Source organism: Electrophorus electricus, chromosome 2 (assembly GCF_041902795.1).
Source record: "Electrophorus electricus isolate QZ-2024a chromosome 2, ASM4190279v1, whole genome shotgun sequence".
Classification (NCBI taxonomy): Eukaryota; Metazoa; Chordata; class Actinopteri; order Gymnotiformes; family Gymnotidae; genus Electrophorus; species Electrophorus electricus.
In genome coordinates, this window is record NC_137498.1 from 36,469,333 (window position 1) to 36,493,514 (window position 24,182).

Genomic DNA, 24,182 nt, shown 5'->3' on the forward strand with positions numbered 1-24,182 from the left:
ATGGTGTACCACCACTAAAAAAACCCTACTTCATTATCTGATGAGAATTTTAAGCAAATTTTGGAATACACTCCCAGTTATGCACAACTATGTACAATAATATAAAGAAATGTATACATTTTTTTGTGGGAAAAATATGTGGCGTTATCCATGTTTACATCATTCAACCTTAATATCTGCCCTTACAGCAACCATGTTTGTGACTTTTCTGAAGCTACAGAAATCATGGGAAAATTATTGTATGTTTCAATATGTGCAGTGTCATTCTCTGCCAGTGTTGTGGCTGCTATAAGAACTGCTCAGCCTCTTGCAGTATATTATGGGTTTCCCACAGCATTTGTAACAGGAAGGAAGATAACTAAACATAGCCCCTACCATGCCTGCATCACTTAACAGCTGAGTTGTCAGGTTTCAAAGGTCAAGCAAACAAACGAATAAATACATTTAAAAATACCAATGAAAAATGCTTTGTTTGTAGGTCAAGAATTGTTTTTCTAAATGCACACATTATAAAACAGAAATACATATGAAAGACATACAACAGTATGATATAGCTTTTTATGTATTCATTGTGAATGATTGAACCATTTTAGTTCTATGTGTGTGTACATGCAGGACCTCTGTCCGAAACATCCTCTTTCTCTGGAAACCTCATGTACTTCAGTGTAATTTTGACCATCCTTACATCATTTACTAAAGCAGTAAACTTTACTTAATCTCTCTCAAGCCTCTCTATTAGATCTGGGTACAGGGCTGTGTAATGAACAGCATGGTTGGTGTCTAGCCTGGGCAGACCACAGAGCTGGAGCAGAGGTGGGTCACTCATCAGCTCTGTAGCACAGTGCTGCTCATAACAGACCTCAGTGGAAATTTACGCATGGCACACAGGCCGAATATGTTGGGCCTAATCTGTCTCCCTGCTGTGCAGTGCAATGCCACTTAGGAGAAGACTGCAGGTCTAAAGTGGGACCTCTTGGCACAATGCTTGCCTCATCAAGGCCTAATGGCTCAGATGTTTGTTACTGGAAGGAGCTGGCTGAATGAATCCATTCAGTCTAAAATCAAAATTGTGATGAGCTAAAGGATTTTCAAATCAGTCTGAATGAATAAAAGCATAGTATTCAAACCAGAGCCCCCCATTACCCTCATTGTTTTACTGTTAATTATTTTATTATTAGTAAGGTCAAAAGAAGATTCTTATTAAAGTTGTGGATTACATAAAACATTCAATGAAAAGGATGTTTCAAATATTATTGTCAATGGCATCCACTGTCTGTTTATGGAGGTTGTGTATCTCTTGCCATAAAAAAACATTGACAGAATGATACCCAGAACTTTCACTACTTCTATTTGTGAACAGCTAGCCTCTGGAGACTCATTAAAGTTAATAGAGCTATTCAACATGATTTTTCCCCAGACATTACAGGGATATATGTATTCTAGTGGGAGTGGGAGTGAAATAAACAGTTAGGAGAGATTAGACTTGCTAAATATAGAATAACAGGGCACCTGTGTGTTCTGTCTGTGTATGGGAGCACTCCAGCAATCCAAAGCATTACCAGTCTACACAGTAGAGTGACCTGTTACACCATGACACATGGTAAGTGACACCATTTCACCAAGCTACTGCAGCTTTTCAGATCTCCTGGCTCTAAATGCAGGGTGTACTCTCCACATGTGGTGAGTATCACATCTACATCTACCATGCACGGCATCCAGGCTCAAGTGACATGATAAGATAAAGGACGATAAGGCGCATCCTGTCATGGTTTGGAAGTTTCGTAAGCAAGGGGGCTTTTATAGACGAGTAATTGTCTAGAATGTTGGTCATCCTTAAATCTTGCATTATTAAATTTGTCTGTCATTTTCCAATATATTCACAAATAATGATGAGCTCAGCTCATCAGTTTGAGATTTTTTACTAGCAAAATAAGACCATACTTTAACATCTAAGAAAAAAATTTATACATTTCCTTGTGCTTGTTCAACTATTATTGGTAGATATTCCAGGATATTTCTCTATTCTGATTTTTCCACTGAGGAAGAGCCAACTGCAATGCCATTTTTGCCACCAGACTAAATTGTTTATGTATTTATTTGCCAGTCAACGATAGCCACATTTAACCAATGCCAAAATATAATCTTAAAATTTTATGGACATTTAAACTGGATGCTTAGACGTCCTGTGGCATATCTTGTGTGAATTATCTTGGTGAGCAAATATAATCTGCAAAACTTTTTTCAATTTGACAACAGTAATTCCTGATATTAGAACTGTGATCTGTTGATATTATTTTGATCTTAAAGATTGAAGAAATGATGAGTAGACCTCTATGAAAGATTACTACTGCAGTGTACCTGTTATGATATTACACAGAAATGATGAAATAATCCAAAAATACTTTTCTGAGAAATTAGTCATGTTTTCCCTGAGGCCAAAATTAAAATGACTTGTGGCATGACAAAATAACCTAATCTGTCTAGAGTCTTATACCTTCACTTGTTCTGTGTTTTTTTTAGTAATGATGATGGGCATTTTATTGTCATATTCTATTTGGATAAAAATTAGAAAATTATGTGCAATTAGAGGAAGGACAAAAATGATAAGAAAAGCAACGATTATTGAGCACAAATCCATAACTGTTGTCATAACAGCGGCCCAGGGTTGAAAAGCTAGAGGACTTGGTCATAGAAACAGAACCCGAATACATAGTTAACAAACTAAAGAACATGAAAGATAAACACAAAATAAAGAATAACTAAAGATGAAAGCAGGGCAAGAATATGATAAGCACAGACATACAATTCAGTACATGAAATAGCTAACATAGAACAATGAACAAGAGAGGGAAAACACAGGTCTTAAATACATAAATTACTAACAGGAGACACCCAGGGGCAGATTACGTTGAGGGGGAAAACAAAACAGACACAGGTGAAAGATTCAGCTAAGGCAGGGCACAGAACCAAAACAATGAGAAAACACATGGCTAGATGAGAAACTAAAACAAAAGAAACCTGGCAGGGTGTCGCCACAGGAACCATGACGCAAGAGGACAGGGAAACGTAATAAATGAACATACTAGTTGAAGGAGAGTACAGAGTAATTCACATAAAGGTGATAATTAAATAAGGTGCAATGATAGACCCAACAAACACAAGTTTTATATATATATATATATATATATATATATATATATACAAAATACTATACAGTGTCCATGGAATATCACTGTATTGAGTTGAGTGACAGTTATCTGCTTGCAAAAAAATGAAAAGAATGAGGGAATGAAAACCTTGCCAACATTCTTGCATGTCTCCCTAATCTGAGGAATTCAACATGTCACTCCCAATCTCCATGTATGGTCAAATTCAGTAATAAATAATTTCGCCCTTCGCTCCCCAAATGATAGACCTTCTTTTATATTTGGCAGTTCTGTTAGGATCCTTTTCAACTGTTTAAAAATAACCCCTGATCTCAGAGATGTAGTTGTCAAACATATTTGGCTATTGAGCTATACTTTTTTGGCCTAATATATACAAATACAAAATATGCACAGCTGAGGTGGTGCATTTACAGGTTTTTGGGTTGTGTTTTCTTACAGTGCTACAGCAGTGTAAATCTTTCACAGTGTGGTATAGCTCAGAAGCAGATGATGAAGCTCAGAAGCAGAGTGAGGTTCCAAGACTTGTTCAGAGCAATGTGATTTTGTAAGTATAGCTGATTTTAAAGTAGAGTTTTGGCTCAAATGGGTTGAGCAAGAGTGAACTCAACTCAATTTAGTTTATTTCAGTTTACTCAAATCTTGATAGATTCACATCTATAAATTACTAATTAAGATAGAAACAGTCAGCTTTGAATCTGGATTCCTATCAGAATTCTTCATTCTGCTAGAATAGTCCATCATCCATCCATTGATACTTGACCTTAGTAGGAAAAGCAACAAATCAACCACTCAGGATGCGTTAGAATAGTGTGTAGGGAGTTGTATAGAATAAGATCACATAGCATCACATTTACAAGCATACTTTGGAAAAAGGCATGGGTGTCTTCGGGGCACTAGTGAGAGACCTGTATCTGTTATTTAGACAATGCCATCTTGTAAGACATTAAAATGGGCACCCGTGGGCACTTAGCACAAAAGATAATTACGTGCTAAAAGAATGAATGTCTATGCACTCATGTACCCTTTTCTTTCAACCAATCTGTTTCTCCCTACAAAATGTCACCCTACTCCTTCTAAGAAAAATAAATTCTTAAAAATAAAGTCAGGAATACAGTGTTTGCCAGTGTTATGGTACATGCATCTCATGCTGATGTTTTACAGCACACCTTTCAGACTCCTATAGCTGATTTTACAACAGTAAGATACTATCAGAGACTTTTCCAATAAAAGGAAAACAAACACATCTGGGACAAACTCAATGACTGCTTTTGTATTTTGCAGCTCCAACTCCCCTCCTGAATAGGGCATGAGAGGCATCCTTTTGAAGATTTGGTGGAATCCTAAATCCTTCCCTTTGTGTACATCACCTCCTCAGCAGCCAGGCAGAACCAAGGTTCATAAAGCAGAGTCTTGTTGGGAAAGAGGCACAAATGCTGTTCTCTGTTTCTGGGATGAAAAGAAAAGATTGGGAATCTATGCATAGAGGAAGACACTCATGTCTCAATTTCTTGACTTTAATTGATAGATTATCTTCATGATAGGTGGTGATCTCAACATTATATGACAGATTAAGATTAAAGAAGCATCAGGGTCTAATTGATGGGTCCTTTTAGTCTGTACTGGATAAGATATCTACAAGAATCCACATCAACATGAGAAAATTCAGCACTTTGCAAACCTGAAATGCTGTTAACTATCACAAACAGAAAGTGAGACTGGGAACTGAGACTGGAAGTGTCAAAATCATTTCAAACTTGGAGATGGGTAAAAATAAAGCCATTATCCTGTTTGCCAATCTAATGTTGGCAATCCTGTTTCAAGGTTTTTACCACAAAGAGAATGAGTCAAAATAAGTAGCACTCCAGTCAGCAATGACTGCATCTGTTATGCATTGGTCTGTCTGCTGGTGGGTCCTTTTTTCTGTGTGTGTGTCTAGGTTCTTGGCAAATAATTGCTCAGCATGTTAAGAATTCCTGCTTACTAGCAACTGTAAACATGAAGGTGTGTGTGATTTGTTTTGTAAGACTCTTGTTTCTGGCAAATTTATGGTATAATGTCTGTTTAGCAAGTCTAATTTAGTATGTACAGAGTTCTGCACACTACAGTCAGTAGTCCAAGTCTGTATGTGTCTGTGACAATACATAAAGTACAAATCTGAGTAATATCTTAAAGTGAGATGAAGCTGGGTGTGTGTAAAATCAGATATTGCTTTGTATGAGGTTGCAGATAACATACTCACTGATATGTTTTACATGGCCCGCCAAATCTATAAGACCTAGTAATTAGATCTATCTAGGCATATCATCAGCAGTTCCATGTTGTTTTCTTTCTTAGACATACGTTCATTTTTATCTGTCCACTTACTCCACAAATCCTCACTGTGAACTCATTTAACACAATTCTGCTGTAGCATCTGATTCATGGTCTTCTCTCTTAACAGAATGGAGAGTTCTCTCAGTACAGCTTGGTTAATGGATTTAGCAGTCTGTGCTTCTGAACACTTGAACCGTAGGTGAGAGTTCCAAAGAGACAATTGTTTGTGGGAATCATTACTCCCAAGACTGCAGTTTTTAATAGTATATATAGATAATTACTGAGTAAAGGTTTCTTTTATAGCTTCCAGCCACAAATACAATCCAGACATTCTCTGTGTCTATAACTGAGTTCCTTTAACTGTTCTCATATGACCAATGCCACCACACATAACATGAGCTAAATATACTGGATTATGTGAATATATATTTGTCACTTTGATTGAGCCTTTTTTTCTTGGTTGAAACACCATATACATTTTTTGAATGCCATCAAGTTGGAATGAAGGTTGGAGAAACTGTGAGGGTGGTGTTCCAACATTCTTCAAGCAATCTTACTTTCCTGTAGGTCATAGATCAGAGGAACACTTGAGATTTAAGCCTTCCAGTAGTCTAGTAGACCAGTAAAGCATGCCTGTTTGGAACACTGTTTTCCTCCACCAAATATTCTTTAGCACTACCATGTTCTGGAAGTATTCTTCATAGTTTTTCTATAACATAGTACCTGACTAATGATGTTTATGCTAATCCCATCCTAATGAGACATTTTAATGATTTTTCATTGGTTTACAGTAAACTGTGTACAATACTAATGATCAGATGTCTCATGCTAAAACAAAAGGTTTGTAAAAAAAATAATAATAATTCAAATGAGAGCCAACAATGACAGAATATTTACATGGTTTCTTTGTCTCTCTCACCTTTTGTTAGGAGAGAGAGACACTAAAGCAAATTTTAAGCATTTTTTAAATTGACTTGGAAGTCAGAAAAGAAGATTTTTTAAAAACATATTCTGAACCCTTGCCCATCAATGACCAAAAGACTACTGAAGGTTTTATGCTTGACCAAACATAGGTGTAACAGTGAATGTTCTTTCAGAGTTACTGTCCTTTTCTTCCACATACACCTCAAACTGTTTAGGGACAGCTGACAATTGGCATAAAACATAAAGTTAATTGGGAACCTTATATTCTAGTAATATATCACTAAATTCCATCAGAAAGTGTATGATAATGTTTTGGTTGATGGGGTATGAGCTTTTGCAGCATAACCCATTTTACTGAATCAGGTCAGGCTATACTCTGGAAGAGGTCAATCATCTCTTCAACTTTGACCTATATACATTGACATGACAGGATTATGCTGATGAGTGCAAACAGCAGGGCTTTGTGTTCCCAATACACTGCTATGTAACAAAAAGCAGCTTCTCCCTGCTAAAAAAAATCTTTTGTAAGAATTTTTAATTAGTGCCGTTCATGAGTTAGGTTACAGCTGTGTTTAGGCGTATGTATTGTAGTATTTAGCAATAGTAATGCACAGGTAAATAGAAAGCCCAGATAAGAACAGTGAGGCAAGACTCTAGTCCCCCTCTATCTATCTATCTATCTATCTATCTATCTATCTATCTATCTATCTATCTATCTATCTATCTATCTATCTATCTATCTATCTATCTATCTATCTATCTATCTATCTATCTATCTATCTATCTATCTATCTTTTCCCCTAAGTCAGATTTCACACTGTTCTCAACAGTAGCCACAGACACTTGCTTTACCAAATAGGCATACAACCTCCAAAAGTTTAAAACAGAATAACAGGACATTAAAAAAAAAATTTTTTAAACATTGTTTGAATTCATGTCTTTGTTATGCAGGCTAAAGACGCTTAAGATAGCATTGCATTCAGGCTCACTTTTTATTTGAACAGTTGATACACTATATTTTGTTATTTATATTAAGAGTTTAAATAAGGACATTTATTGAGTAAAACCAGTGATGAAAATAGCCTACTATGTACTACTTGCGTACTGAATGGGCCCCAAATCAGTATACTCTATGCAGTATGAGACCAAAAAAATTTAAATTACGCAAAATGTCCAGATGACATAGTACTCCATCCAAATAGTCCAGTGAACAGTCTGGTCACAATAGCCTACTACATCCTGTATACTGCATACTGCACTCAGTATATACTGTATATTGGATGATGGTCCCTGTAGTAGTTACAGTTTTATTATCCGGTATGTGAAAATGCAAACTATACTATGACGTCATGTGCATGTATATAGGTTCCACCCACTTGGGGAAGATTTTCTGTGACTGTAGCATAACAGAAGACAATACACCATGAAGATAGCTCTGGTCGCATATTGGAATATTTGGCAGAAATAGTATGTGTAGTATAAGGTGCAGCTCTAGTTTCCTTGTTTCTTCTCCTTTTCTCACAGTAGGTTATCCACTGCCTGGCAAAAAAATGTTGCCACCTGGATTTAACTAAGCAAATAGGTAAGAGCCTCCCATTGGATAATTACTGCATGGGTGATTATGTTTCAGCTGGCAACACGTTATTTAACCCTAACTGATGCAGTGAGTAGCTTCTCATTTGTTAAACAACCATGTCAAAAGACACATCCTGTGGTCATGGAAAAGATGCTAATCTGTTTCAGAAGGGTCAAATTATTGGCATGCAACAAGCAGAGAAAACATCCAAGGAGATTGCTGAAACTACTAAAATTGGGTTAAGAACCGTCCAACGCATTATTAAAAAGTGGAAGGACAGTGGGGAAACATCATCTTCGAGGAAGCAATGTGGTCTGAAAAAAATCATGAATGATTGTGATTGGCGATCACTTAAACGTGTGATGAAATCAGATCATAGAAAAACAACAGTAGAACTCAGGGATATGTTTAATAGTAAGAAAGTAAGAAAGTAAGAGCAGTTTCAAATGCACAGTGTGAAGGGAACTCAAGGGATTAGGACTAAACAGCCGTGTAGCCTTAAGAAAACCACTTGTCAGTGAGGCTAACTGGCTTCGATTTGCTAGGGAGCATAAAGATTGGACTCTGGAGCAATGGAAAAAGGTCATGTGGTCTGATGAGTCCAGATTTACCCTGTTCCAGAGTGATGGGCGCATCAGAGTAAGAAGAGAGGCGGCTGAAGTGATGCACCCATCATGTCTAGTGCCTACCATACAACCCTGTGGGGGTAGTGCTATGATCTGGGGTTGCTGCAGTTGGTCAGGTCTAGGTTCAGCAACTTTATGTGCCCAAAGAATGAGGTCAGCTGACTACCTGAATATACTGAGTGACCAGGTTATTCCATCAATGGATTTTTTATTCCCTGATGGTACGGGCATATTCCAAGATGACATTGCGAGGGTTCATCGGGCTCAAATTGTGAAAAGTGGTTCAGGGAGCTTGGGACATCATTTTCACACATGGATTGGCCACCACAGAGTCCAGACCTGAACCCCATTGAGATTCTTTGGAATGAGCTGGAGAAGACTTTGCGCAGTGGTCCAAATCTCCCATCATCAATACAAAATCGTGGGGGAAAATTCATGCAACTCTGGACAGAAATAAATGTTGTGACATTGCAGAAGCTTGTGGAAACGATGCCACAGTGAATACGTGTTGTAATAAAAGCTAAAGGCTGTCCATCAAAATATTGGAGTGTGTGACCTTTTTTTTTTTTTTCTTTTTTTTTTGGCCAGGCAGTGTATTTTTTTTTTTTTACATATATTGCTATGTATTTCTGTAACGTTTCAACTATTTTTTGCTGTAGGAGCAAACATGCAGCATGTTGTAAATGGGGACAGGTCCACCTATCTTTATTTATTTAAGGGCGAAGTTAATCTTATTCGGCCCCTTTATTCCGAATTGTCTGTGAGCTTTTCGGTCTAAGAGCATGACGCATATGCGTTTTCATACGCGTAAGTTCTCAGCCAGCGCGCGTGTGACTTTCTTAGACAAATAAAGTGGGGGCTTGCCCTTGGGTCTGACGTCAAAGACAGCTTCAAAAACAGATCTTAGGACAGGAGTTGCCGTATGCCTGTCATAATAGAAAATGAATGAAATCTGCACGGGGAGAGGAATCTGATTCTGGAATCAGTGAATTTATCACTTTGCATCAGTAATAAGTTGATGTGGGTTCTGTTTATTGCCGGATTACATCAGGTGACGAGCTATTTTCTTGGGGGTTTTTTTTGTTTGTTTTCCTGCTTAAAATGACGTTAACGTTGTTTTCCTGCTTAAAATGACTTCGTTAACGTAAAAGTCTGTATTCACTTTAAATCTTACCGCATTAATAGACTTAAAAGGTACAACAGTGCAAAGTAGTGCTTTACGTTCATTTATGTCATTTATGGTCGTATCTCTGAAGTAGTTAGCGTCTCTCGTTACAGAATTTGCGCTTGATCACCAGTGATATCCGATCATGGGTAATTAATATTACAGTTCATATGGGTGTATTATAGCATGATTTGCGAGAGACAGAATTTATTAGTGAATTACATGTTACATGCATTTGAGGCATGCGATGAAACTTGTTAAAGGGCAAATATAAGTGATTTTACTGCCACCAAGTGGAAATGATTCTACTTTACAGTGCTGACGAAAAGTTTAGTCGATTTCTCATTTATTATATGTTATGACAAAAACTGCGTTGTAAAAACCCTTATCCCCGACAATAGCAAAATGGATTCGAATTTGCGTATTAGAATACTTCAGTGTTAATGCCAAGACTTCAGTGTGCACCTATACCAAAAGAGGTCAGAGGTCAAAAGGTCCAGAGCCCTATCCCGTCCGAAATGTTGATGTTTCACATATAGACTTGCAAATGAATCATTCCTACACCAGAAAGATAGCAGGAATGCAAAGGCCACACTAAAAATCAGTCCAGGTGTACTGATTAAAAATAGAAGAACTTGAATGTTTGATATAGGTTCTCATACTGCTTCAGGTTACAGTCATATTTCCATAATCATTAAACTTAAACATGCACAGGCTTTTAAACTTTGCAGAAAGGCAAGCTCTAAAAAAAAAATTCTTTCCCAGTTTATATTAATCCAAAACATATTCTCCACAGAAAGAAAAATGTGTCATCATAATGTGCCATCTTAAATCTGTCACTATGGTTTTGAAAAAGCATGTACTCTTTTTCTGTGAAATGCATTGTATTGGAGTCAAATTAATATATTTAATGACAGTGCTCCAAAGAGATGGTCCTGATGGATAACCCTATGGTATGCCTCCTGTTACACTCATTTATCAGATCACAGTAGGTCAGGCTCCAGATCAGGATTATTAATGGCCAAAACCTTCAAATGGAGTTACTAACCAGAAGTGAACAATGTGATTGATATATCAAACATACATTTGGGAGAAAATATAAAACCTTTGTAAATTAATTAGCAACACTTTATTTCTCTTTCATTGAATCTTTGTTTGTACACCAAATAAAATTCTTTACTTATATATAATAAACCATTCAAGTTGAAATGTGATTAAAATGTCAACCTGTGATCTATGGTTTTATTTTGCATACAACACAAATCAGGCAGTAGTTAAAATCACCTATTTTTTATGAGGGCTTCATAATAGTACTGCATGTTCATGCTCAAAGTGGTGATTGCTTAGTTGTGATATGAAGTACTAAAACAAGGGCTACTGTAAGATTTTATGGAAGTCCTTTATGCAGCACATTCAGATAGAGCATTTCTGCTCATTTGCTGTAAAGTGTGCATACATCTTCATAACTCCATGCATTTCTCACAGATGATCTTTCTCTTTCTTTCATAAAGGCCTCCTTCCTAAATTCCTCCATGGTGCTGTCCACACTAGAACCCATGACTGCTGAGCCCTACAACCGCACACAATACTGCATGTTGCCCTGCACATGTCCTGCCAGCCCCCCAAGCTACCCGCCAGGCATCAGCCTGATCACCGATGGCTGTGACTGCTGTAAGGCCTGTGCCAAGCAGGTGGGCGAGATGTGCAATGAGGTGGACAGCTGCAACCACCACCATGGCCTGTACTGCGACTACAGCTCAGACAAGCCTAGGTACGAAAAGGGAGTGTGTGCATGTAAGTGTCCCCTGCACTAAAACATGACCTTGTGCTCAGGCCTCTATTAAGCACATTAACAGTATGCCTTGGGATTAGGTTGAGATTAAGCACATGAATTAACATGGAGTGCAAACCCAGATGTACAAGTGGAGTCCAAATCAGTGTTTAGTGAGCAGAGTAACGTTTTTATAGACGTTGTAGGTATATTATAAAAATAAAGTAATATATTATCAGTTTTTAATACCTTGTACGCATGCATTAACTTATTCACAAGTGTATGAAGAAGAAATGTAGCTAATGAATTAGTGTGATTATCTATAATGCAATAGTGTCTTAATACCAATAAACTTGAAGATAAATTACTGTTGTATGTGGTTTTCTGGTCATCTACATACAGACAGATTGAAATAATCAGTCAAAATGAGTTACACGTTTTATTTTATTTTTTATTTTTTTAATAATAAATACCAAGTGTTATCCCATTAAAAAATATATGGTGTAATCCACATTTGGTTGTTGGGCATCTTTACAAAGCTAAATATCCTACAAAGCCTGCAAATGTTATATTTAGTGCAAATGATTCAGGAGTAGCTGTGTTACTAAATTTCCCTTGCTCATTCAAGCCACCACAGAAACAAAACATTAAGTCCAGACAGTAGAAGCCATGGCACATTTTGTTCTGTTGTGATTAACTGCATAGAAATGAGAATTAAAGTCCATGACAATTAAGATGTATAGATCAGTTATTTGGATATTCATCATACAGATAAAACCCCTATAGTTTTGCATCCTACAGTCTGTTAAATAGGAAAGAAATTACGATAAATGGGCATTGTTTTTTGTAAAATTCCCTAAATATGGTGCCTACAATCATCGATCATTTATCACCGATTTTTTTTTTTTTTTTTAAATCATGTTAAAGAACAGCAAATTGCTGGGTTACAAATGTAACTCCAAAGCCAAGGACAATCCCACAGATGAATGAAAAGGAAAATAATCTGTGCAGATCCCTTAAATTTAAAAGGTAGACAGCATTAAAAAAATGCCAAATTGCTACCCAATAACCACACTATCCTCTCATCACTCATTGCAGTCCTTTCAACATATACAGAAAAGGAATCATGTATTAAAACTAGTAAGAAAAACAAGTCAGTCATTTATGTGATGGTCTAGTAACCTTACAGTCAAGTAAATGAGATTGCAAAAAAGCCAATTAATATGTGAACACAAATTTACAAATGCATATGCTCAGTTAAGAGCAAAACTCTCCATCAATGTCTGTGCTGCGCTACCCCCAACAACAACAAACCAGCCCTCAAACGGGGAATGAGAACAGAAGTTTCAGCTCCCCCACTGCATTGCTCAATAAACTCCACAGCATTTTATCTTTCAAACAAGACACTTTGGCCTAGATGATTTCTGTCTCTTGTAGTGACATGGGGTGCTGGATGGCCAAAAGCTGGTAGCCTGCACTCCTCTGCATGTTATTTTAGTGGCAGCACAGCACATGTGGAACAGCGGTTAAAGGAAGTGTGTGAGAGGGGTCTTAGGGGAAGGGTGGTGATCTGCTTTAGCATGACACTTCTGCAGACTTGGGCACAGCCTGGTCCACAGAGGTGTCTGCAGTGTCAGTGTGGGTGCGTGAGCGCTGGTGGTCGGCGGTGAGCGCACGGGCCCGGCCCTCATTGGTGTGCGCACGGCTGCGGCTGCCCTCATTGGTGTGCGAACGGCTGCGGTTGCCCTCAAAGGAGGTGACACTGGAGCCAGAGGCAGTACGGGAGCGCACCAGGCGGGTCATGCTGGCAGATGGCACTGAGGAAGCAAAAGGAGTAAAAATTGCAGCTTCCTCTTCTGAAATCCCACTGAACTAAGACTGGCCAGGACTTGCCAAATATTACAACTTGATCATCACATTTAATATGATGTCAATTTTTTAATTTTATTTATTTATTTATTGGCCGGGGGGGGGGGGGGGGGGGGGGCAGCAACAGGACAACAGAGAACCACTTTCAACTACTAAACTGTGTTCAAGAATTACTCTAAATTGAGCTTCATAAATGCAGAAACAGATAGATTTTGAGCATTACCTGCAAAACCTTGCTAATGACACTGGCAGAATATATTGAATGTGGGATTGGCTGCTGAACACTTACTGTAGCCCATGCCCTGGATGAAGTATTTAAAGGCCTCCGTCAGCTTCCCCGGCTGTGGATAATATTTGAAAGAGTCAATATGCATTACATATTGACGGCTTATGTCTGCAAAGTAAAATCTCTTAATATGTATATGGAAAGCAAGGGACATCTGACAGTAGCAGATGTTTCAGAGCACATTAGAATGGTGCAACGTATGCCAATCTTGGCTCTTAAACAGCAGTACATCCCTAATGATTCTCCCACCCTGAAAAAAACAGCCAAAACAAGAAGCCTCATCACCCTTGTTATCAACACGTACCTGGTCAACCTGTGGTAAGCCTCCACAGTCAGCCATCTGTCAAAAGAGATATAACAATGGTGAGTGGACATAAAGGGTTAACCTTCAATGAGCAGTGAAGCAAGTATTTTGACTGAATGTGCCTGAGACGCCCCCTCCCCCATTCTAAATGAATTTCTCAACCATCAAGTGTTCTATTAACCAGCCTACTCCCAGCACTTATCAGAGACAAACAAGGCATCGAGGCACCATAAACCTGCTTTGCTTAGGACTATGGGAGTGAGGCTATGGAAACTAGGTCACCTGGAGTAGGGTTTGGTCTGTGGGTCTAACCATGAAATTGGCCTCAGTGTTCCCTGGGTCAATCAGTTACCAGTTGCTGAGCTATTGGAATCACAAGCCCCTACCTTTTCCACTCAGCCTATGAATATTAGCCTGGTCTAGAAACCTGAACAGCAAGAGAAAGCTCACCTTGAGCAAAGTGGTTTTGGTAGGGTCCAGTTTGGTATTGCATTCCACCTATGGGGCAAGAAATATGGTCAGTCACAAAAAAAATCAGTAATTGATCTCGTGAATATAAATTGGAAACATTAGCTTAGACCCACCACAGCATCTACAGCAGGCGAGTTGTCTCCCACTACCAGAAGAGAGGGGCACCTTCAAACAGCAGTACAGAATCATTAGGATGCAGACCAGAAGCCCAAATATTACACACTTAGCAGCATGGTGCTCTGAAACTCACTTAATGGTTCTGGCGTTGATACCAGGCACAGGCCTCTCAATATCCAGGTCCCTCCGGCTATGCAGGAGATATTCACATGATCAGTAACCATTTTAAACTTAAACATTTGTGGTCTTCACTGACTGAGAAATGTGTGGTAACAGAACAAGGATGCATTCACCTGTTGTAGGCCTTAACAAAGAGATGCAGGTTATACTGGTTCATGTCATTTAATATGTGGTGACGATAAGTGGCTATCAGATCATGGTTCTGCTGGATTTCCTCCTACAAATAAGTTGAGTTTCAAAAATCTCAACAAAAAGAAGGTTTCAGAAGTTTGAAATTTAGCAAACAGAAGCTATAGGCAAAATAGGGCCCAATCCCACCTTTCCAAAGATATGACTGATGATCATGTCAGGCATAGCATGGGTCCAGCCAGTGATCTGCAACACATGTACAATACAATCTTGAGCTTACAACACCTACAAAGACATTAATCATTCAAATAAATATAGCAAATGCCTTGTGTGGAATTATGAGCTTTAGAAGTAAGTACCTTATGTGCTGCCCAATCCATCCAGCCCTCAGCACAGGGGTTGACATTAATCAAGACAATGCCCTCTACCATGGCAGGGTAGTCCAACTACAGTAGAGAAACCTTTATATAGCTAATTCATTACAATAATTCACAACCTTCAAAAAATATAGTAATCAGATTTCAAGTAGTTTATGATGCATGAAAACTGGGGGAAAGTGATGAAGCGGAAAAATTGTTGAAACTGCTAGTGTAAGTTGAAGAGAAAGAAAAGAACTCCCTACAATGAGGACCTATGGTGTTCAACTCTGAACATTCCACAGCAGCTAAGCCAACCAAAACAAATAGGCAGGAACATGCTGGTAGAGCGAGCATATGAATAGGGAGTTCGTTTGGATTTTAAGCCTGGTTTGATTAGAAATGTTTTAAAAGTTAAATGGTAAATTTAAAAGCAAAGTAAATGACAACTCACAGCAAACTTTGCAAGAATGTAGGCACCGGCGCCAACTGCCATTCCAATCACACTTTTAAGACTGTGGGGTCATATAAAAAGCCAATCAAATAAGGCAGGAGGGAATATTTAGACCTCTTAGCAATGCAAGTACTTCAGAGAAGCTAAAAAGTGGAAAAAGTGAATAAACTATTACCCAAAGTGTTTGAGGACAAGAGGAAGTGTCTCGGCAAGCTGGTCCATGGAAGGATACTCATACCTAAAGTAGATCAAAGTAAATTTGGTAAAACTACATGTAAAGTAGTCATACAGCCCAATGAGGATGCATAGCTGAAAATCCATACATTTTAACTGTCAGAGTTAAGCAACAATTATTACAAACATGAAAGAGGATAATCAGTGTGTTGTGCCAGTGTGACTGAGTATGGGTAAGAGACAAAAGGCTACCGACTGCCCAACTTGGCATAGCCACCAGCTCACCCGGTAGAGAATGTGTTGGCACCCTCCTGCTGACCTGGTGCATCCACATGGCAAACTGCAAAATGCTGCATGATCTCCTGCATGTCCTCATGGCTGAACAGAGTGTCAAAGCAAGTCTTGTCTTTAAGGGGGAAAAAAAACAAAAACAACAAAGCAAGGGGGCTTATGGGGAAGCATCCACAGTTAACTGCAGCACATACCGAAAGTCATGTGAACCAGATGTCACAATTGATTGGCCCGACACTCACGGTTCAATCCAATGTCATGATATGTAAGAATGACAGGCCGGTCTCCTTTGGGAACTCCTCTCATGGTACAGTGGACCCTGCCATATGGCGTATCCACATCATGCTCCTACAACACCAAGGACAAACTATCAACACTTCCACAATCAATGCTTGATACACTAATTGTTATAGAGTTGCATGCCTTCAAACTTAAAAGCAGCAAAGGAGTAATGTGCAACAATTTGTATTCATTTATAGCTAAATGGCACAGTATTATCTTACACCTGCTGAACACTATTAGAGACTGGAAGTTTGAACTCAAGCAGTTCTTTAGGACTACACTGACAGGATCTTACACTCTCAAATCACTAACAGGCTCAAAGTCACAGCCTATGAAACATTGAACTGCCTGTCCTTAAGTATATCCACTGAACAAATCCATATGCTAGTGCCAAAGCCTACTGTCCAAGACACTGGACCGATATTTGTATAAACAATTCATTGACAACAAATGTCTGCAAGGTCCACTTAAAAGCTCATTGTGCTTCAACAGAGCAACATGGGGAGTGTGTACTCACAGCAGTATCAGTCTTAAAGACCACCTCTGACACAGAGTCCTCAAGAACCATGGCAACAATCTGTGGTCAGCGCTGATCACACTAAGTACAACTTCAACAAGTAGGGAAGTAAGATCCAATCATGGGGAAGCTCTCTCATGCACTTAAGTATCTTTCGCCCGGGCACAGGTTTTTAAATTCTTGCTGCCACTCCTTTTCTTAAGCCCCTAGCTCCCAGCATGCTTTGCACTACAACTGAAATTAGCCAATTCAAATTGAGGAGATCTGTAAATTGGATCAACCAATGTCAAACACACTGACCAATTAGACACAGGAAACTGCAAGGACAGTTTAGTGCACCTGGGCCATCACACTGTATACATGTTTTAAAATAAATCAAAATAAATCACAACAAAGCCAAATAAACAGTCATTTGAAAATGTGATGCACCTGAATATAGACCAGAAAATCACCATGTGGACTCAGATTGTGCTCTAAAGATTCATTTTACAGATTATTATACAATATTTCTTTACAAACACTAAACATACAGACCATGGCCTTCAAACTGAGGCCTTTGGTTAAAGCTTTCATTGCAGTACAAACAAATGTCATGAAGATATGGGAAAGAAATAAGAGTGCATATTTTGTCCAATCACATTACACACTAGTACAGATTATACAGGAAAAGTTGCATCCTTCGTTCAGTAGTTTGTCATCACCCATTCTCAACAAAAACAAGCACCATCACACTAAAGAAAAACACAGGATTCCTTGGAAATGCAACTCTGGCCAAACACCAGCAGTCACCTATTTAACCCAGGATGAAGAGTTAAAATGTCCTGTGCCTCTCCTTGGTTGATGACTGAAGATAAATACATTGTCTGCCCATTGGTACTAATCCTTTTGAAGGGCACAAGCCCCATGTGCAGAGAGCATCACAGCCCTGAACCAGTTCTAGGCAGATGGCTCCCGCTTGCCTCCACTGCGCATGGCACTAAATGTACAAATAACGCATGAACACTCAGCCTAAATGGGGTCAGCATGAGGGGGCAGAGCTGCTGCCCTTCCCTGCCCCCTCTGCAGGAGACAGGCATGAAGAGTTGCTGGTGCCCACAAAACATGCCAGCAAGAAATATTTCTAAACAGTGTAGTAAGAATCAGGGGTGTGGTGTTACCATGCCTATTTCTTGGAATCACAGAACAAAGTTCCTTGCCCTCCATACATATTTAACTGAATGATTGCTTATCGATCATGATGCTTTGAATGCAAGAAGAGGCACTAGTAGTCATAATTTCAACTGGAACTATTTAATCTTGTGAAACCCAGAGTGCAGTAAAGTCAAATTCCAGATCATCCACACTTGAGACCACAGTGTGTTTGACTGTTACTGAACTACAAGTTAATGAAGATCTGCTGATTTCAGGTGACTAGAATAGAAATGCCAGTGTTTGTCAGAGGGAGGAGTTTTGTAATGTTAAGTCATGAGTTCAGCAAAAGGCAATTAACCTCTTAACCTCCAGGTTTGTTATTAAGTTACTAATCAGGCATATTACTAAGTAACTATTGTGAATGATCTAGCATGTTAACCAAATTGCAACCAATATGAAAGGAATGCAGTTACAAGAGTGAGGAATGAGAGTCTGGATCTAACAGAATCTGGGAGTTCAAAGAATTAGACTGAAAATATCCTAAATCACATTTAATACTGTGTATTATGATGCTTGGCAAACTATAATTACTGGTTTGATTTTTGCATGGCTTGGCAGTTCATTGATTCACTTTCACAACTGGAATCTGAAGTATACCAAATGTTTCACCACTAGATGGCAATAGTCAAGATTATGAAAACAACCCAAATTTCTCCTTCAGTACAAGGAATCTTTTAAACATTATTTGAGAACAGTCCAAGTGTATAAAACAAGTCCACTAAGCACCAGTGTAACTGTAAAACATGAACATTAAAATGAGCTTGCCTTTATCTCAAGCTGCTGAACAGCTTCTCTCAGCCCCTGGATAGGACAAAAAATACAAAAATTCAACATTTGTGCAAGGTATGGCTATACTTAAAATAGTTATACAGGAAATTAATTAATCACTCACTTGGAGGTCCTTTTCTACAAGCAAAGGTTTTGATTCAATCTGGATCTCCTCCATTTTTGGACACCTAGAATAAAACAAAATAAAAATGTAAAAGATACTACAAATTCACACAGCACAGATGTTTGGTAGCCTTCAGTATTATTGCCACATGGCTGAATATCCTTGAAAAGGCAATAAAAGGAAGTATGGAAGTATCAGTCTGAGGGAAGATCCTCTCTTCTATAACTGGTCCTGTAAATGTTTACATCTCATTTTCCAGGGTTCTGCCATGAGCAGGAAGTACATCCACTACATTTACATTTACAGCATTTAGCAGACACTCTTATCCAGAGCAACTTACAAAAGTGCTTTGTCATTTACTCAGAATATATCCAAGTACAACATAGTAGGTTAGAATTAAACATACCAATGAACTAGAATACTGTGGAATACAGGGATGAATGCTGATACCTAGAAGTGCAAAATACATAAGGTCCATCTTAAACAATGATAGTTATATTGCTGTTATAATTTTTAGGGTCTGATCAATTTCTGCTGCTTTGTTAGAATGTATAATATTTAGTCAGACATTAAGAGTAAACACATTTATACATTATGTAGTTATTTAATACTTATTGAATTAAAATGTCTACCCATGTATTTACAATGTATTTATTAATCATATTTTTCATGTTTAGCAAAATTAAAAACCATTGATCAGGATTTAACACTCAATGCTCAGGGGTCCTCTACATGACCGCTCTTACCTTAACAAATCAAGATGGATTCTTTTGTCTTTCCAGAACATATTAATTTGGGCTCCAGAGGAAACAATGCATCAAATTCTAGAGTTCTAAGGGATGTTAGCTGGAATGTTGCTTTGAATCTAAATGGAATGAGAGCTTGAACAGGCTCTTTGTCTGGCAAGAGGTTTCTAAAGGTCACAAGTCAGGCTCTTCCTCCATTACAGGCTTGGATGCCTCATACAGGAAGCCACCGAAACAGTCACTTCCACTTCTCCCTATGGTCCACCCCTTTTGTGCAATAGATTTCTACAGACTGGTTCAGCAAATGAGTATAATTAGACTAGTATAATTAGATGTACTTCTTTTACATCGACTTTTAGTTTATATTTTGTGGCTTAGTACATTTGTACATCATTGCATCATTTGTGGGGGTCTCCACTGTCAGCTCCCAAACAAATTCTCAAGTCTCATGTCTGATCTACATCACTAGATAAAGTAACCAAGTTACTTAATCCTGTAATGAAGCTTTGTGGACAGACCACCATCCTGAAAAAAATTCCCCATGTACTGTGCCTTAAACACACTTGTCGGCTACAGGCTGTAAGTTACCATGAATTGGTAATCTGTAGCATATAGATCACTCACTTGTTTCCAAACTGTGTGTCCTGGTGACCTCTTCTGGTTAATTGTTCACCTGGGAGGGGAAAAAAAATTAAATAAATAAAATACATGAATGAAGCCTGGAGGAGATCAAAACAACGTGTTTAGCCACAACACAGCAACATATACTCTGCTAAGATATTAACCCCTACTGGCTCCTAAGAGACACACCTCTGGAAATGATCGAGGTGAACTGCAATGTAAACCCACAACAGTAAAACACCAAGATCACTTAGATTATACACTTCATTTACCATTCACAGCAATTTTGTACTTTGTTTCATTTCATTTTAGTTTCTGGCGTATTCCAAATTATCTGTTTACAGTTACATGGGTCTACAGTATTGATACCAGTACTGATGTTACTCATTTTATTTTCAAAATGCAAGGTTAAAAAAATATCTATGTATATCAATGTAACATACAAAGTATTTCTTCATTTCCTGTCCCCACACTGGCAGCTTTTCCCAATATTACTGTTCTTTCAAAACCAACAGAGGTGAGATCTATATTACATACATACATAATATATAAAAGCAAAAGAGGTGGGGTGTGTGTGTGTGTGTGTGTGTTTAATACACCCACACCTCCCCCAATATCTAGAACATAGTGAAAGGTCTGACATTATTAAACAGCCCAATAAAACAAACCAGAGGAAAGCTCAGACATTTCTCATGTTCATCACCCAATTTGCACTTTTTACTACAATCTGCTCATTTGTTTTTCATTGACATGGAATGTATACTGACAGCATGTTCTGGGAATAGTGTATTGCAAAACAGGAGTTTCAGGCTTATAAATAAAATAAACAATCACCACATCAACTCTACTAAATAAAGAGCATGCGTGTGCCAACTGATTTTGAGCACCAAACAAAGTGATCTAGAATTAAGATACATCCTTGGTGCCATGGGACACATGGTGGGCCCATAAAGCCAAGGATTTGCAGTAACAATGATTAGTGGAACAATCTTTGGAAACTCAGTGAATCTGTTAAATCAAGGGCCAGAAATATTAGACAAGCTTGTGTAGACCTAAAAACCTCAGACCAAGAGGAACATCAGAATGTACATATTCTATGTACCTAAATGTAACAGCATTCTCCCAGAGGATTGCAAACATCGTCTTGGGTTAAAATGATCTAGGCATTAGAATGTTGGATGTGTGGTTAAAAAGCAGAAGGGTTCTTTCCTGTCCTAAGGGTGTCCTTTAAAGTATTGTCTTTGTACTCATGAACCATTCCAAGTTATTTAGTAAAAACATTTTCATAAAAAAATAAATATAAATAAATTTATTTATATATATAAATAAATTTATTTATTTATATTTTGTATATATATATATATATATGCCTTAAAAACCGCACAAAGCTATATCTAATGTAAAAAGAATACTGGTCAAATGCAATTAGAAACCAAAGTTTCTTCTCATTGGTGTCGTTCCGTTCTGATATGCACTTTCTGTAAATGACGATGACAGCTACATACGTTCATTTGTAAACGAGGGGGTACAGAAGCGCTACTTTACATGCCTATGTGAATAAATATGAACACTGATTAATGGGTACAACTTTAAATTTATGCCAGTTTTGTTGCCAAATAACAGCGCGTGCTCTTCCGCATTTATTTGCCCTAAACCACCGCACACGTGCGATACACGCAGATAATTTTACTTTGAGGGCTTTTGTCGACAGAAAGCACAACATCGCGCGCTGATGTTACTTCTTTGTTCTTTTCATAAATAAGCATATTAGCTGAGGATATTGGTAAAGAAATGAACTGGTTTAAGGGTTACGATGTACCGCAAACTAAACTCCATTTGTAAGGATTCGGAATGTGATGTTTACAAAGGGAACAAGTGTAAATGTTTGACAAGAACATTTAAATAGTGAAATAAAATCAATTTCAGAAATACATGATCATTTACTCACCGATTAAGTTGAATTGTCCAGCAAAAGAATACAATTCATGCAAATCTCAAAACGAAGTCGAAAAGGTTATTGGAAGAGTGTTCTATGCGTACAAGACAATACTTCTATTATTTACTACGTGCTGTTGATGCAGGGTGTCACCAGCTGTTTTATAAAGGCCTGGGTGAAAATAGCCCAGCCCACTCTGAGGATGTGTGACTGCTATTGGGTAACTCCAACACATTTAGTCATACCGCCTTTTCACTGTATTGCATGAGATATGATGAAATAAATCCGTTTAGTTGTTTGGACATGTTGTAAACTTGAAGATTCCTTGTATGGATGATTACTATTATAAGGAGGGAAATATGCAAAGGCATATCCCTTCTAGTAAAGAAGGTTTCATGAAATAACTTGCTCAACAGACAGTTCTAATCTTGCAGTGAGACTTAATCACAAGTGTGTGGTTTTTTTATTTATTTTTGTGTGTGTGTGTGTGTGTGTGTGTGTGTGTGTGTGTTTGTGTGTGGTGACATTAGCATTATGATGCCAAAGCAACTTTCATCTATAGTGTGGTGCAAGAGGGTGTACAGTGGCATTTCTAAACTATGGCCTGCAGGAGTTCCAAAACATGTGCTAAGGACCACAGTTCTATGAATGCAGGTTTGAAATTTTTGTGTTGCTCTTCTGGTCTATTTCTTGCATGTGTGTGTGTGTGTGTGTGTGTGTGTGTGTGTGTGTGTGTGTGTGTGAGAGAGAGAGAGAGAGAGAGAGAGAGACAGAGAGAGAAATGGAGAGATTTCTGAAAGTTGCCTACAATACTGCCAGTGTGAGGGGACTGAAGCACTAAAAAGAAGCACATTCACAATAGAGCCATTGCACAAAACTAGTCATTGCGCTAATCAACTCTTGAGCTCCAGGTTTACTACAAACTGAAGCAGACTCAACATAAATGGAACTAAAGTTGTTTGGCTTAACATATTGTGTTTTTAGTTGTCATGAAAAATATAAATATCAAATAAACCAAAGAATCTATAAGCTTCGGAATACTGAAATGGTAATTATATGGTAGGAGAAAGAGATTGGGTTAATAGGGGTTGGCACCTGAACAAAAGAGTGATATTCTACTGATAACAGTGATGGACTTTTACCTGTCAGATCAGTGTGTTAGACTGAAAGACCTCTGTCTCCCAACACCTGCCTTTCAAGATCAAGGCCTTGTAAAATACAACCCATGGTAGCCACCTCCATTACAACATCTACAAGCTCTTTTAAGCTATAGTGAGTCTGAGGAAACAGTAAGTTTATAAATGCTAAGGCTTTCCAATACCATATTCACTATGGACTTTAACGTGTACAGCAAAACCTTAATTTAATTCTGGGGAAACTTCAAAAACAAAAGTCATATAACACCTAGACATTGGCCAGTTTAGCTGATACAATTTATCAAACAAGAGTTCACAATCATCCCTTACCTCCTTTTCTATTAACCTGGTCACCCAAGTTCACTGAAAGTCAGAATTGCTAATTGTTCACCTTTCTATGTGATCACTGTTAAATTTTGGGTTCATGAATTTGGATTCTGTTCTTTTCCAGCCCCACGACTTCAGCTCTCCTCCAGTTTTGGAAGTATAAGATTTCTCAGAGTATCATAGGCATTATATTTCTTAGAGTAAATAAATAAACAATGACCTTTCCCCTTTCACAGGATTTTGCCAAGTTGGCTAAGTCAAGGGTGTGGCTGAATACACAGAGACCAAGGGTAGGCCTCTGTAAGATCCGTATTCTAACATTCACTCAGAACAGATAAAAATCACAAGGTAAATTAAACAT

General features: G+C 38.2%; 1 protein-coding gene across 2 annotated transcripts; it reads right to left on the reverse strand.

The window, feature by feature from the left end:
* Positions 1-11,968: 11,968 nt before the first annotated feature.
* On the reverse strand, positions 11,969-22,521 carry ndrg1a (N-myc downstream regulated 1a). 2 transcript variants are annotated; one of them, XM_027000896.3, is made up of 18 exons: positions 22,371-22,521; positions 20,426-20,474; positions 19,462-19,505; positions 19,056-19,119; positions 18,929-18,964; positions 16,416-16,521; positions 16,168-16,288; positions 15,884-15,946; positions 15,709-15,769; positions 15,258-15,344; positions 15,088-15,144; positions 14,883-14,986; positions 14,723-14,779; positions 14,586-14,637; positions 14,452-14,499; positions 14,002-14,037; positions 13,701-13,752; positions 11,969-13,359 (listed from the first exon to the last, which is right to left on the reverse strand). In XM_027000896.3, exons 4-18 carry the CDS (start codon positions 19,107-19,109, stop codon positions 13,118-13,120), a joined length of 1,176 nt encoding a protein of 391 aa, XP_026856697.2. In that variant the 5' UTR covers positions 19,110-19,119; positions 19,462-19,505; positions 20,426-20,474; positions 22,371-22,521; the 3' UTR covers positions 11,969-13,117. The 2 variants fall into 2 exon arrangements, with proteins under 2 accessions (XP_026856697.2, XP_026856698.2); XM_027000897.3 differs by lacking the exon at positions 19,462-19,505.
* Between the last annotated feature and the right edge of the window lie 1,661 nt (positions 22,522-24,182).